The sequence below is a fragment of the Vollenhovia emeryi genome, unplaced genomic scaffold (genome assembly GCF_000949405.1).
Source record: "Vollenhovia emeryi isolate VEMERY1.0 unplaced genomic scaffold, V.emery_V1.0 DF939225.1, whole genome shotgun sequence".
NCBI lineage: Eukaryota > Metazoa > Arthropoda > Insecta > Hymenoptera > Formicidae > Vollenhovia > Vollenhovia emeryi.
Window position 1 is genome coordinate 585,864 of NW_011967141.1, and position 14,858 is coordinate 600,721.

The window sequence follows — 14,858 nt, forward strand, 5'->3', positions numbered from 1 at the left end:
CGTTCGGCCACGCGCGCGCGCACGCTCGCACACAAGCAACGCGCCGTATATACGTGTGCACACGTATTGGAAATGTGAACCGAATATTACCGAATCTCACCGGAAAGAGTCGATGTCAGATGAGTCCTCCCGCGTCCCGAATATCAGACCCCTCTTGCCCAGAGTCGTAGCTAATGCTCCGTCTATAGAAGTCTATGATCTAGCCAGCCAGTGCTGCTGCAGCTATTCCTTTTCCATGAGCAGCAAATATGCTTTAGTGAATTTGGATCACGTGACTAATTTGCTGCTGCTGCATGCTGCGTATGAAAAGGCACCTTAAGGGTGCTTTCACATGGAGCGTAAATTGCGTAGCGTAACCTGCGTATCACCAATCACAGGATCATGCTGATAGAACCGTTTCAATAATTCCGTTGAACTAGTCCTGTGATTGGCGATACGCAGGTTACGCTACGCAAGTTACGCTCCATGTGAATCCAGCCTAAAAATGAGCGTAAAGCCCGTATCAGACTACGGATTGAGATTGGGATTAGATTGAAATTTGACCAATCAGAGTAAAGCCCGTATCAGACTACGGATTGGAATTGGGATTAGATTAAAATTTAACCAATCACAGTAAAGTTTACTAATCTCAAGTTCAGTAACTTTTACTCTGATTGGTCAAATTTCAATCTAACCCCAATCTCAATCCGTAGTCTGATACGGGCTTAAAAGTTACTGAACTTAAGATTAGTAAACTTAAAGCCCGTATCAGACTATAATGACGTCACAAGTGAGATTTATTCGAGTTTTCATGTAAAAGGAAAACAACTATTATCAAGAAGTAAAACGCCGGGCGTGGCCGCTCTCAGGTTTCTCTCTGGTAAACTTTATTGTGATAATCACAGTGTGATTGATCAAATTTCAATCTAATCTCAGTCTCAATCTGTAGTCTGATACGGATTATAGTCCGTGTCGTTGGTCTCTCTCTATCGACTGCACCTCCTTTTCTATCTGAACCGCGCGAGAGTAGTTTCCTCTTTTCGAGTGCAGACGACACAAGATGGTGCAGCTAAAAGGAACAGATGTATGACGTAAGTGCGTGTGTCATATCATATATATGTTGAGTTAAATGTGAAAAGAATATGGCGACGGTGGTCTCGTAGGGACGGATTTTCCATTTCGTACCTCAAAATACACACAGGATCCGTTGGTGCGCGATCGGAGGAGTCTGTCAAGTAGCCGATTATTCAAAGACGCGACGCGATGAGCTTCTTCAGCAAGGTGTTTGGCGGCAAGAAGGAGCCGGTGGCACCCTCGACGGCCGAGGCGATTCAGAAGTTGCGCGAGACAGAGGATATGTTGATAAAGAAGCAAGAGTTCCTGGAGAGCAAAATAGACAATGAAGTGTTGATAGCGAAGAAGAATGCGTCGAAAAACAAACGAGGTAGCGTGTGTACATAACTCGCGTACGAACGCACGTACGTGTACGCACACCCTCCGCAACCTTTGCATCTTGAGTCACTGACTCATACAATTCAACTGTCATTGTCATTAGTTTGATTATAGTATCTGTCTCTCTCGTTCGATTGTCGTGTCGAATTATTAGCCTCCTTTTTACGTGTCTGCATTACGTTTTTAGACTAGGTCTATGGTTTTTTTATTGCCACGCGCCTACAACTAATCATTTATAAAAAATTGTATGAAAGTAAGTCGATAATTATCTGGAATATATTTATACGACTTGATATTGAAGCTAGATTTATGTTATATTTCAGTACAGTCTCGTTTTCAATGCGCTATGCTCTCAGAAAAAGATTTTTGTTGCCGGTCTCTCAGACATGCGTGCACTATCTTTCTCATTTTGGTCAAACGTTAAGTCAAAGATCCTCTTCCTTACGGCGTCTGAATCATGTAGGCAGTTAGGGTGATCTATTTGGTATAGTCAAAGATTAAAAGATCATCAACTTGCCACTGACTGCCACTGGGAATGTGAAAGAAACAATGCACTCATGGTCGAGAGATTAATCAAAGACTCTTTTGTGAAGATATATAAACAAAACTTTGGAATACGACGTATTCGTTAGAGCAAGAGCATCGCATTTAATTATAAGGCAAATGTAAATCTCTGTTGGTATTTCGATCAATTTTACTCCTCAAATTTCGGGCTTCAACCGAGGGGGAAACCGCTGAGGGCATTGTGGTATACAGATTTGCGACATTACTGGGCATTAGTTTGGGAATTAGGCCTTGCTGAGGCATTATAAAGATGAAATAAGATAATAAAGTGAACCAATGCCCACTGGGCATTGGTGTACAAGATTTTGGTCAGCGGTTTCCCCCTCGACTTGAATAGAGACGCCACGGCTGGGTTTTAGGTGATCCTCGAATGCGACCCGCCTTCTATGGACATTGGAAAACGTGGACATGCACTATGTAGCCGATGCTCACATTTTGCCAAGCGGATGACGCAGATATGTCTATGGTAAGGTCCCGTGCCAATGATTTTGTACTTAAGCAAACTTAAGTACAAGAGCGTCGCACGGGACCTGACTATAGCACAAAAACATGGCCAAAAATTTTGTAAATTTGCGTTACCCACTTATTGTTAACAAAATGTGGACATTGGCTATGTAGTTCGTGTCCACGGTTTTTAACCGTGTCCACAGAGGTCGTAGCACATTCGTGGATCACCTAAAGCCCAGCCGTGGCATCTCTCAGGCTTCAATATACATATATATTCTGGATAATTATTACTTCTTCCGTATTTAAATAGCCAAATATATCAAACGATCAAAAACAGATTTTATCTGCTACAAATTTCGTCGGCAAAATGTCAACAAAAATGTAAAATCTGTAGAATATTGCTGGCAGATTTACTGTAGAAACCAAGCAACATCTACTGTTTTTTGTGATCATTTAAATATTTTATTTATAGTTGTATGAAATAATAGATTTTGCGTAATTTTTACTAATGAAATTGTGTCAATGGACTCTACTAGGAGAAGCTTGATACAAACGCAATTAATACCACTTTGCCACAATGTTCTCGAATTTGCTGGCAAACTGCTATGAATACTGCTAACATTTGGCTACTGGATATGATTTAATCAAGCATTTAAGAATATCGTGTATCTTTTTAGCTGCCATCCAAGCACTGAAAAGAAAGAAGCGATATGAAAAGCAGTTACAGCAAATTGATGGTACACTATCTACAATTGAAATGCAAAGAGAAGCACTGGAAAGTGCAAATACGAATACCGCCGTTCTTACTACCATGAAAGGTGCTGCCGACGCGATGAAGGCTGCGCATCAACATATGTAAGATTCTCGCACCTTTTACTAAATCGCTAATATTTATCAGTAGAATCTTGAAGTTATTTGAGAACAGTGGATGTAACGTGGATATGTGTTAGGAATGAAAGAGTTGATTTTCTAAAAATATGAATACAGTATACGTATAAGTATGTAAAATAATTTTGTCGTGAATTTTGTGTTCATATGTAATTATATCTGTGTTATATTTATATTATAGGGATGTCGACCAAGTACACGATATGATGGACGATATAGCAGAACAACAAGATGTGGCCAAAGAAATTTCAGATGCCATATCTAATCCAGTGGCATTTGGCCAAGATGCCGATGAGGACGAGCTGGAAAAGGAGCTAGAGGAACTTCAACAAGAACAGCTTGATAAAGAATTGCTTGGTATCGATACAACGACAGACGAACTACCAGCAGTACCAACTTCAGTTCCCGTTGCACCAAGCAAAACTCGCACAAGTAACAATTATTCTCATCAGTTTCCGATATATTATAAAAATAGCTTAAACAATTGTGTACAACGCATCTAGAAGTGTTATTGTAATTTATAGCATTGATTTGTGGTATTGAAGAGCAATAAAATATTGAAATTTCATTTGTAGAAGCCAAGCCAGAAGAGGACGACGACTTGAAAGAGTTAGAGGCATGGGCATCGTAAAGTGATGTTAGAAATGATGTTAAAATCAAAGATACACGATGTTTTTAGATAAATGTAAATTGTATATTATTGTCTTCATGCGTAAATTACTATCATACCTTGCATTAAATAGTTAATTTTTTTAATATCAAGCTTCTTAAGCAGAACTTTCAAATGAAACTACTAAAATTAATATTTAAGCTTAAGTAAAGATTACATTGCTTGTATTTTTATGCTGCGGTGAAATTACTAATAAGTGAATAGAATAATATGCAAAAAATGCTTACAGTCAAGGGCAGAGAGAAAGTTATACCGTATTTTATATTTACAGTAAATCTATTCCTAATTAATAAACGGATGTAACTTAAGAGATGATGGTGAATACCAATTCATGTAACATACAAATATACATACACGTACATATACATATATAAAATGTAAAAATATGAAAAAATTATGTTCTTAGTAGAAAAAAAGATGGACTGTAAGTATATATTGTTTCTCAGAAAATATCATTTTATTATTGTATATACATATACATATAACAATTTAAGAATTTTCTTTCTTTAAATTGTTAAATACACATGGCCTTCTAACCTTTGTATAAATATATTTGCTATAAATAAATTTCATAGAGATCGAAAAAAGTACTGCTTTTAAAATTGATACCATCATTAATTCAATGATGTGTTAAAAATAAAATGGAAATGTTAGTATTCAATAATAATTAAAAAATAATATTAAAAGGATAGATACACTTTGAATAGTTAAAATTCACTGAACGTTTGTTTCTTCATCTTTGCGGTTATATCTCAATAACGTTGCATCATTGCAAGTTGCAGAGACACTGTAATTGCAATATTACGCCGAAAATGATCCAGTAATGTTGCAAAATGTTGTTAACATAAAACTGATTGACACTTATAATGCTGTAATGCGTGTGCATGTCTGTGCTACGCATTCTGACATCTAATAATTTATAAAATTTACATTGTCTACGTGAGAAAAGTTGACGTAAATATCATGCTGTTAATTTATGTTAATGTAATAATTTTGAATTTTACAGCATAATCCTGAAAAATAGGCGTAGCATGGGCCGCGTTCAGCAGACACGACTGTTGAGTGAGCGCTCAATGATTTCTTAACATGATTGGCTGGATCTGAAAGTATTAACCAATCATACCGAGCGCTCACTCAACAGTTGTGTCTGCTGAACGCGGCCATGGACACGCACAAAGTGGTGACATGTGAAACGCCGGCGCGGCCGCTCTCAGGTTTCTCTCTGGTTACAGGTTACAGCCTGAAACAAAAAACCAACTAGTTGAAGTAGCAGTCCATGATTGTATAGTCGAAGGATAAGGTGGTAAAAGTTAAAGAGACGATCTAACCTCTTGTGTCCGCGTGCAAAGATGGAATCAAGTGTTGATTCCAAGTCGAAGAGTTTTCACGAATTAGAACTCGACGACAGGTTATTGAAGGTAAGACCGATTCGATAGATTCCAATCAAGTCGAATGTATCTGCCGAGGGGTTGGTCACTAGCGGTTAGAGTGTACAAAAATTACCCCTGATATGGACTACCCCCTTTTTTTTGTTGTTTTTCGGCAGGAAGAGAAAATGGCTCGGCCATGCCTTCCAGGCCGGCCTGGGAGGTCATGTGGGACTTGCACCCACTAAAAACTCTCCCTCGAGGACCACACTGGGTCGGCGTCGAGAGCTGGGGGAACCGCGTAAGCATACTCCAGCCCTCGACAACCCTCGCGCCCGAAGTGACTCCAAACTCTCAAAGTACTTGCATACGAGTAGCAAATCCTAACCTAGGTGACCCCCCCCCACTTGTGTAAAACACCATATGGGAAGCTCACCTCTGCAAAGTCTTCCAACGAGAGTAATCGAATACGAGAATAATCTAAAGAATTATTAATATTTATAGGCGATCACGAAATTAGGCTGGACGGAGCCTACGTTAATACAAGAAAAGGCGATACCTCTATTACTAGAAGGGAAGGATCTTTTAATAAAGGCTCGTACAGGTTCGGGCAAAACTGCCACCTTTGCAATACCGCTCATTCAGAAAATATTACTGAGCAAGCGAACACAAGAGAGACAGGAGATCAAGGGTCTTATTATTGCACCTAGCAAGGAATTGTGCAAGCAAATTCACAATGTTATCATAAGCTTAACGATAAAGTGCTGTAGGGAGGTCAGAGTCATTGAGCTTAATTCACAAGTGGATTTGAATGCCCAAAGACTTTTACTGAGCGAATTGCCAGATATCGTTGTGGCATCGCCAACTCGATTGCTGCAACATTTAAAGGCAAAAAATTTAACGCTAAAATATAGTCTCGATACATTAATAATCGACGAAGCTGATCTGGTGTGTATGCCATTGAATTTGCAAGCATTGCAAAAATTAATTTAGTCAAATTATGTCACTTAACATATATTTGTAACATTAACTGTTACAGCTATTTTCATTTGGATATGAAAAGGATATGAAGGCTGCGTTAACTTATCTGCCAACGGCATATCAAGCAGTTTTAGCATCCGCCACATTGTCTGAGGATGTTCAAACGTTGAAAAAATTAATTTTGCACAATCCTGCAATTTTAAAGTTGGAAGAGCCACCGTTGGCTCCTCCTACGCAATTAGTTCATTATACCTTGGCCGCAGAGGAAAACGATAAAGCTGCCATTTTATACGCCTTGTTGAAATTACATTTAATTAGGTAATTCGCACGTGCACACGCGCGTAGACACAAGCGTTTTGTAGCGCACATAATATTTTCTAGTCTAGTAGTTTAGTCTAAAATAATTTCTGCTAATAATTTCAAATATGCTCTCTTTTTATCAGGGGAAAATCTATAATCTTTGTACATACTGTAGATAGATGTTACAAGTTAAAGCTGTTCTTAGAGCAGTTTGGTATTCCAACTTGTCTTTTAAATTCTGAGTTACCAGCAACCTCGAGATGTAGAGCGGTTTCGCAATTCAACAGTGGCGTTTATGACATTATAATAGCATCGGATGAGAAAGTCTTAGAAGAGGTAGAAACAAACGCATCTAATAAGGAATTGTACCATTTCGTATACTTTATATACTTATTTCTTACAGCCACATGTAATAAAAACCAAAAAGAGTAAACGAAAGAAAGACAAGGAATCGGGTGTAGCGCGCGGTGTCGATTTCCAGTGTGTCTCCAATGTAATAAATTTCGATTTTCCCTTGGATCTAAATGCTTACATACATAGGGCGGGACGTACCGCCCGTGGGAACAATCGAGGAACCGCCCTTAGTTTTGTAGCTATTAAGGAGAGACCAGTGATGGAAGAGATAGAACGAGAATTGAAGCACACTTACAACTCTGCAAATCTATTTAAAACCTACCAATTTAAATTGGAACAAGTGGAAGGCTTTCGGTACGTACAACTTGATCTTTCTGATTTTATTATAATTAAAAATTGTTTTAAATATATATAACAGACATACTTTCTTTTAATTATACTTTCTTTACAACTTCGTATAGAATTATTTTCGATGCTAATTTGTTTTACTTTACGAAATTGTAATAATTTCAGTTATCGTGCAAAAGATGCTTGGAAAGCCGTTACGAGGATCGCCGTTCGAGAAGCACGCTTGAAAGAAATTAAACAGGAAGTTATGAATTGCGAAAAACTGAAAAGTTACTTTGAGGATAACCCGCGAGACTTGAAGTCATTGCGTCAGGACAAGACGTTGCATACTGTTAAACTGCAACCGCATCTGAGAGACGTGCCTGAATATATAGTACCATTGACTTTGAAGAACGTCATGGGAATTGGAGGGAGAAAACGAAAATTTAACAGGGATGCTGTACTATCGGGAGCAACGAGTGCTAAATCGAGACATCTAGCTCGCGCTTCCAACCCGTTAATAAGTTTACGAATACCAGATAAATAAATCTTTGAACATTAAATTTAGTGCCTAAGATCTAACCATCAAGCATCTTACAGTGTGTCATTGATTGTACATTCACACTTGTGTACATATATACAAAACTTCCACCGAAAGAAATTTGTTTTTTTATTTTTACTGCTGACTTACATCTGTACAATCAAAATAAATAGCAAATATATAAACAAATATTTCTGTACATGATTACACATATAACACTCATATTTTCTGTGTACTTGTCATTAAAATATGAATGGAAGATACTAGATATAAGAAGATAAGAGAACTAGAGAGAATATAAGGTAAAATTTTAGGAAAAAAAGTTAATAAGGTCATTTAAATCACGTTGAAATTACTTTTTCAAGTAAAGTGTGAGTTCTGTTATTTAAATATTTTTAGGAAATATACATTACTTTTGGGAACAGAAATGTCGTAAGAACTGCAACACAAGATTTACATCATATATATGTATGATGATAGATAATATGATTTTCATGGTGTGCGTTAATGTTTTCTCTCAAGTTTATCAAAGATAGTCTTGCACAGATTTTCTCCAGTTACTTCTTATCTCCAAAAAAGTAAGGTAAAAATCAATAAGTATCAATAAAAACATGTAATAATTTTGTAGTACTAGCTTTGCTGTGTTAGTTAAAAAGATTTTTGTTTCAAATTCTCAAGGTCATTTTGCTCCATAACAACGCTTTGCACTCGGCAAAGATAATGAAGATAGCCTTCTTAGACTGAATGTTCTCGCTTATTGCTTGATATAGCTCCTTCACTTGTTTAAATTCTAAATTTACTATATTTACTTGAATCATTTCATCTGACAGATATATATTTCAAGATAATAACAATGTCTCAATAATTTTATTACCTCAGAGCCATCATGGTGTTAAGCTCATCAATAATAATAAAATAGAGAATGTTTCAACACAATTGAGCTTTTTTACATCCTTTTTAAAATTTTGATTTTACCCACATAAATTGAAAGAAATTTACCTCTACAACTATTATAAATATCACATTCAACACTACGAATATTCGATTAATATACATAAATTTGCAGCTATTAACATTGTAAAATAAAAGTCATTCTAGAAGATTATATTATGTATCAATTTAGTACATAAAAACAATATATTAGAGTTATTAATAAATTAATTTTGCCACTTATACAAGTTGTAAATTATTACGTACAACTAAAAATAACATATTACTCATTAAAGTCCGAACGGACTTTATTGACCAACAAAAATGACTAGAATATTATTTTTAACATGAAACATCACTTTGGTATGAGATAACCGGAGTGGGAATATATTTTTTGTTTAATGTACTGCTTACTGGTATGGACAATGGGTGGATGTGTGGTTTAGCAGGAAATTTAAATCCAGCGATATCAATTTCATAACGCGTTGTTGGATCCATTATAAAGTCTGTTGTGATAGTATTCGTCTGTTGTTTATATCCTGCTTCAGGAAGACTAATAAATCCAAGACAAACGAGTTTCTCCGTTACAAATCCGTAGCTGAAAATGTGATTGTAATATAATAACGTTAATGATGATGTTATATATGTAATGTTATATATGTAACAATATAGAATATAGATAAATTATATACATATGTATATATCATATATGTATATGATAATGTACGTCCAATAAAAGTAACATATATTTACCCAGCCGATGTAACAGTACCAACAAATTCACCATTCCGATATAACGGTTCACCGCCCCATGCCCACACATCTTTATTCAAGTCCATGCCATCAAGAACAAATAAAACCAGTCGTCTCGTCACTCCTTGCATCTTTTGTTGTTGTAAAGCAGATTTGCCAATAAAATGGCCCTTCTGTGATGAAGTTATAAAATATTTACTAAATCACATCAGATCAGAGCAATTTTTATTGTATATGTTTGTAATTTATCGATCTTCAAATTTTTAATAAAATTGCAAAATACAAAAAATAACAAAAAGTATATTTCATTAAAAGAATATCCATTTTTAATGTAGAAATATGTGCAAATAGATAGAATAGGGTTAATAAGGTGATATTAACATCCAACTTTACGCTGTAGCCACATCCAGCTTCATACGGCGTAACATACGGTGTCAATTCTTCAGCCCAAAACGGAATAAATCTCTCTATTCTCATGAAACGTTGCGTGAGTACACCAACATCTCGTGCACCATAGTCTTTGCCTACAGCCATTAATGTTGAGTAAATGTGCAATGCATATTCTGAAGGTATATGGAGACAATAACCAGATTCACCCGTATGTGTGAACGCCATCACCATAACGTCCGAAGCGTATGCAACATTTACCGTCTACTATGTTAAACGAAGGAGATCATTTTGTATATCTGTACTAAAATAAAAGAACCGATCAATGACGATTACGAAAAATATTCTGACCTTATAAGTGAAAGGTGAAAGATTGATGTCAGAGTTGGATAATTCGGAAAGCAGGTCAGTAGATTTCGGACCTACTACATTGATCACTGTATATTTTGAAGTCACGTCATTAAGACCTACCGAATGATCTGCCGGCAAATGTCTATTTTGTTAAATAGGGGAAGTTTATCAAAATTATATTAATAATAATAATGCTTATATATTTACACAGACAACAAGGAACGGTAGCTTGGAATTCAAATGAGAAAATTAATTGTTAGTAAAAGAATTATTTTCGAAGAATTTCCAAAAAGAAACTATAGCGAAGAGTCCCGTATTATGAGATAGGCTTCTAATACGAGGTAGCGGAGTTCTGCTAAATGAATAGGCATCATCTGTTGGTTCCACCGTGAATTTATTGACTTTGGAGTGAAATCTCTGTTCACAGGAAAAGTGATTGTTAGATCGTGTACTCGTCGCGAAAAAAGATTTGTGATTGTATTTGGACGCTGAAAACCCGCTGTCTCATATTAGAATCCTATCTCGTAATAGAGGACTTTTCTTTACGTTTATTATTGTATTTTTTATATAAAAGTAAATTTCTCTTTGATTCCAAACTAATATTACATTTAATATATCCTGCAGAATAGCACTTACCTAGACATCCATTGATAAATACGTGTTTGTTGCGAGGTAGGCGAGACCATAAAATAGCTATTTTCTCCTTGTCGTACCAATATACAGTCATTTTCATAACCACCTTTCTCATTTTGCATTCCTGTATGAACTATTCCACCAACGGGTATATTAGCATCATTAGAGCACAACTGTTGCAGATAGTCTACTACTTCTCCGTGACTAGACTACAAGAAAATTAATTATTAAAAAGAATAACAAAACAAAACAAATTAAATTTGTAACATTAAAAGCCGGATGTTTGATCAAATTTTGTTGAAAAAAGGGAGTGAGGAAAGGAGGAAAGGTGTATGTAATTGTATATTCGTACTTATTAATTTCATTAGATGTCAATCACTTAAATTAAAAATATGAAGATACGCCTATTTCCAAGTAATAACAATCAACACAATATAAGGCCAATAATAAACGCGAGCCATTAGCGGTGATTGATTAATTACTTACTTTGATTTCAATTTTGGAAAATGAGCTCATATCTATTATCCCAACACCTTCTCTGCACGCTTGAAATTCATCCTTCATAAAATCAAAGAATTTCGGTTTATAAAAACTGCCTTTGGGCATAATCGGTTTTTTCTGTCCTCCTATCAAATATAAATAAAGGTAACACAAGTGTTATGACATTTCAGCGAGATATTTTATGTCAGAAGATTTAATATTTTGAAGAACTCACGCCTATAAGTGGGGTCAAAGTAAAGTGGGCGTTCATAGGCCATTTTCACACCAAAAATTGCGCCTCGTTCTTCGAGTACAGAATACAAGGGCGAACAACGCAATTTACGAGCGTATTTATACTCGGATTGATGAGGATATAGTATAGCATAGTTCCTGCCAACCACTTCCTTCATTCGCTGCTGCAGATATTGTTTATTGTTATGTAAATCTAGAAATCTTTGCACATTGAACGGCAGCACCTCCTGCGTTGATTCACCGTTTATTAAAGATTCAGCGATTTCTTTACCAATTCCACCAGCACCTTTTCAAATAACATTTGTATAGTGATATCTCAAACTTATTTGTATAAGAGATGTGAGAACAAATCAAGGAATTCAAAGACATTTCCAAAACCTTGTTTACCTTGCAATGAATTGCCGTTCATCCCAACGGCAACAAAATAATTCTTTACTTCAGGACTTTCTCCTAATATCCATCTACCATCTGGAGTAAAATTGTCAGGACAATTATATATATTTGGATGTTTTATTTCTTTTAAGATCGGTAATCTATGTATAACTTTTTCCCATAATGGCTGCCAATGCGCTGAATCACTTTTCATGTGTTTCGCCCAATCCTTTGAAGGAACTCGACCGCTGCCAAATGCTGGTTTTGCATCAGGCTCAAACCAGCCTAGTAAGAATCCACCTGCGTAATTATCAATCGCGGTTTTATTATTATCAATAATTTACGTATATAGTACATGCATCCTAAATATAACATATACCTTCACATAGCTTTAATTCATTAAAAGCATTTAATAAAAAATATGGAACAGATATCAATACCTTTCCATTCTCTCATATACGAGTGCGAGTCAAAATCTCGTATATATGGCAAAGTTGTACTGATTTCTGATGACAAAGGCGGTATGATTGCATATAAATGTTCTGCAGGATATGCAGGAATTCGAACAGGTGGTGTGCATTTTAATCCTAACTCACGAGCCCACTATGACGTTAATAAATATATTAGATTAATTACACTGTAAATATGTTATAATTGCATTTAATATTTGTACGAAATATGTTTACCATTCCGGCACAGTTAATGAAGTACTGGCAGGAAACAGTACCATATTCAGTTCTGATACTTTTAACAGCACCTTTTTCAGTCTTCACTTCTTCTACACGACAATGCTCGACGTATCGTGCTCCTCCCTGCTTCGCCAATTTTGCTAAGACTTCACAAATTGCAGTTAAATTAGCAACAGCATCTTCTGGCACCCAAATCGCTCCTTCTATATCCTCAGTGTGTAAATAAGGATGTAATCTCTTTAGCTCTTCCTTACCCAAAATCTATGACGTACTTTATATTAACAATTTTATAACTAGACAATTCTTAACAAAATAATTATATGCTATGTAAAATATTATAAAGTGGAAGTGTTTATTAATTTGATAAAAATTTTTTCTCACAATTAATTTCTCATAGAGATTACAATGTTTAATCAATACATTCAAGCAGAACGTTGAATTATATTAAATTGATATTGTATCAATTGTAAAAAAAACAGTATTATATACTTCGCAATGTAATCCAGTTGGTACATTATAAGCCATTCTCCTTTTAAGAGCCACCATTCTATCCTTAGACTGCGCCAAATTTATACTACCACATTGCCTTAATCCTATGTCATATCCCATTTCTTGCAGTTGCTGATATAACTTGATGCTATATGCAATGAGGTTCCTGCGCGAAATTGGTTTGAAGAGTCCAAGTGTACCAGAGCCAAAGTGCGAGGACCCACTGCCAATTCTACAATTAACAAGTTGTCGTTTTATCATTTAACGGCTATAATTCTGAGTCTATTGAAAACAAAGACGTAAAGTATCCGCTATAAATCTTATCAAAAGAAACACAAAAAGCAGAATCTGCCCATAAAACATAATAACAGATGGAGAAATCATCAAGTAGAATTTGTTACTTCTTAGTCATCAAAGTCTATCGAGATTCTGCGAAGTATCTGCAAATAATAACATTGTGTCGGCAGAAAAACTACAGATTTTATACAGAATCTGATATATACGATGCTATTGGCAGAGTGCTGGCGGCGATACTACAAAGTTTCTTGATAAAGTACGACGACAGATTAGCAGAAAAATTAAGACGAAGGATTTGTGCTTGACAAATTTGGCTAGATCTCTTCTATGAATTTGTGTTATATCAAGTTATATCAACAGATTCTGCTGACAAAACTTGAACTTTTAGTGCAGATGCTATTAATACTAACTTAGCAATGTTTGGTCAAATTTGTCAGTACTGCTGTTACGGTTCAAACTCAAAACATACAAACTACAAATTGGGTGTGGATTTACGTGTTTTGTTCCAGGACGAGGACATCGTTCCATCCGTTTGTTACCAAGTGATAGGCGACCGAATTGGCAACAGTTCCGGCGCCGGCAATGACAATTTGCGACTGCGACGGTAGATGCGGTGAATCTTCAGACGAGCGACATTGCTCGCTGGACAGTGATTTACGACCAGTACCTGTCGATTGACGTCGCAGGTGAGCCTCATCGTCGTAGGTTATGTAACGCACACTGACCAAACTCTTTGCTCTTGAACTATTCTTTCCGAGCAACAAACATGCGTGTCTCGAATGGAGTTGCCTCAACATTAAACGCCCCTGATTAATTTGCTGGCAGCGCGAAATGCGATTCGCTAATTATAACTTGCGAGCTAACCTCGAAGATCCGAGCTCGACTGACGTACCCTGTTGAAAAGAAATTAATTCTGAATCGATCGGATATAATTTAGTTAAACAGATAATTTATTAAACGGAAGATGAGGCAGACTTCGGAAAATACTGTTCTTTTTTTTATGTCCTGTGATCGAGACGGTCAAAGCTCTAAATCCTGACGATAAGATTCTGCGACAAACGTGGGACTTTAGTTGTTCTATTTATTTTTATCGTGTTTAGAATATATGCGATGACCATAGTATATGATACACGTCATTATACAGAGTGTCTCAGATGACAACAGTTACTGACCGACTCTTGAGATAACTTCGAGATGAAAATTCTAACACGAAAATATCGGAGGTCATATATAACAGTTTTTAAATAGCAAAGTGTTTAAAGTTGACCAATCAAATTATCCTAAATTCGCGCGCTTAAGATGCGTTTCCATCGAGCACGTCATGCGAGAGGAGCATGAAGTAGAGAGAAGCCTGC

The 14,858-nt window shown here is 36.2% G+C and overlaps 3 protein-coding genes across 4 annotated transcripts; 2 read left to right on the forward strand and 1 right to left on the reverse strand.

Moving 5' to 3' along the window:
* The first annotated feature begins 1,070 nt into the window (after positions 1 to 1,070).
* LOC105560694 (charged multivesicular body protein 4c) lies at positions 1,071 to 4,450 on the forward strand. The gene is made up of 4 exons (XM_012010018.1): positions 1,071 to 1,423; positions 3,120 to 3,297; positions 3,512 to 3,762; positions 3,906 to 4,450. The coding sequence occupies exons 1-4, from the start codon at positions 1,243 to 1,245 to the stop codon at positions 3,959 to 3,961; spliced, it is 666 nt and encodes a 221-aa protein (XP_011865408.1). The 5' UTR covers positions 1,071 to 1,242; the 3' UTR covers positions 3,962 to 4,450.
* A 741-nt stretch (positions 4,451 to 5,191) lies between these two features.
* LOC105560696 (probable ATP-dependent RNA helicase DDX56) lies at positions 5,192 to 8,059 on the forward strand. Of its 2 annotated transcripts, XM_012010020.1 has the most exons (7): positions 5,356 to 5,418; positions 5,547 to 5,668; positions 5,872 to 6,315; positions 6,407 to 6,666; positions 6,792 to 6,984; positions 7,052 to 7,356; positions 7,516 to 8,059. In XM_012010020.1, the coding sequence occupies exons 2-7, from the start codon at positions 5,567 to 5,569 to the stop codon at positions 7,874 to 7,876; spliced, it is 1,665 nt and encodes a 554-aa protein (XP_011865410.1). In that variant the 5' UTR covers positions 5,356 to 5,418; positions 5,547 to 5,566; the 3' UTR covers positions 7,877 to 8,059. The 2 variants fall into 2 exon arrangements, with proteins under 2 accessions (XP_011865411.1, XP_011865410.1); XM_012010021.1 differs by lacking the exon at positions 5,547 to 5,668 and having other exon boundaries at positions 5,192 to 5,418.
* LOC105560695 (pyruvate dehydrogenase phosphatase regulatory subunit, mitochondrial-like) lies at positions 7,979 to 14,732 on the reverse strand. The gene is made up of 13 exons (XM_012010019.1): positions 14,479 to 14,732; positions 13,999 to 14,396; positions 13,207 to 13,438; positions 12,715 to 12,978; positions 12,469 to 12,631; positions 12,044 to 12,328; positions 11,640 to 11,942; positions 11,411 to 11,550; positions 10,928 to 11,133; positions 10,292 to 10,433; positions 9,935 to 10,204; positions 9,554 to 9,726; positions 7,979 to 9,398 (listed from the first exon to the last, which is right to left on the reverse strand). Exons 2-13 carry the CDS (start codon positions 14,298 to 14,300, stop codon positions 9,143 to 9,145), a joined length of 2,736 nt encoding a protein of 911 aa, XP_011865409.1. The 5' UTR covers positions 14,301 to 14,396; positions 14,479 to 14,732; the 3' UTR covers positions 7,979 to 9,142.
* Between the last annotated feature and the right edge of the window lie 126 nt (positions 14,733 to 14,858).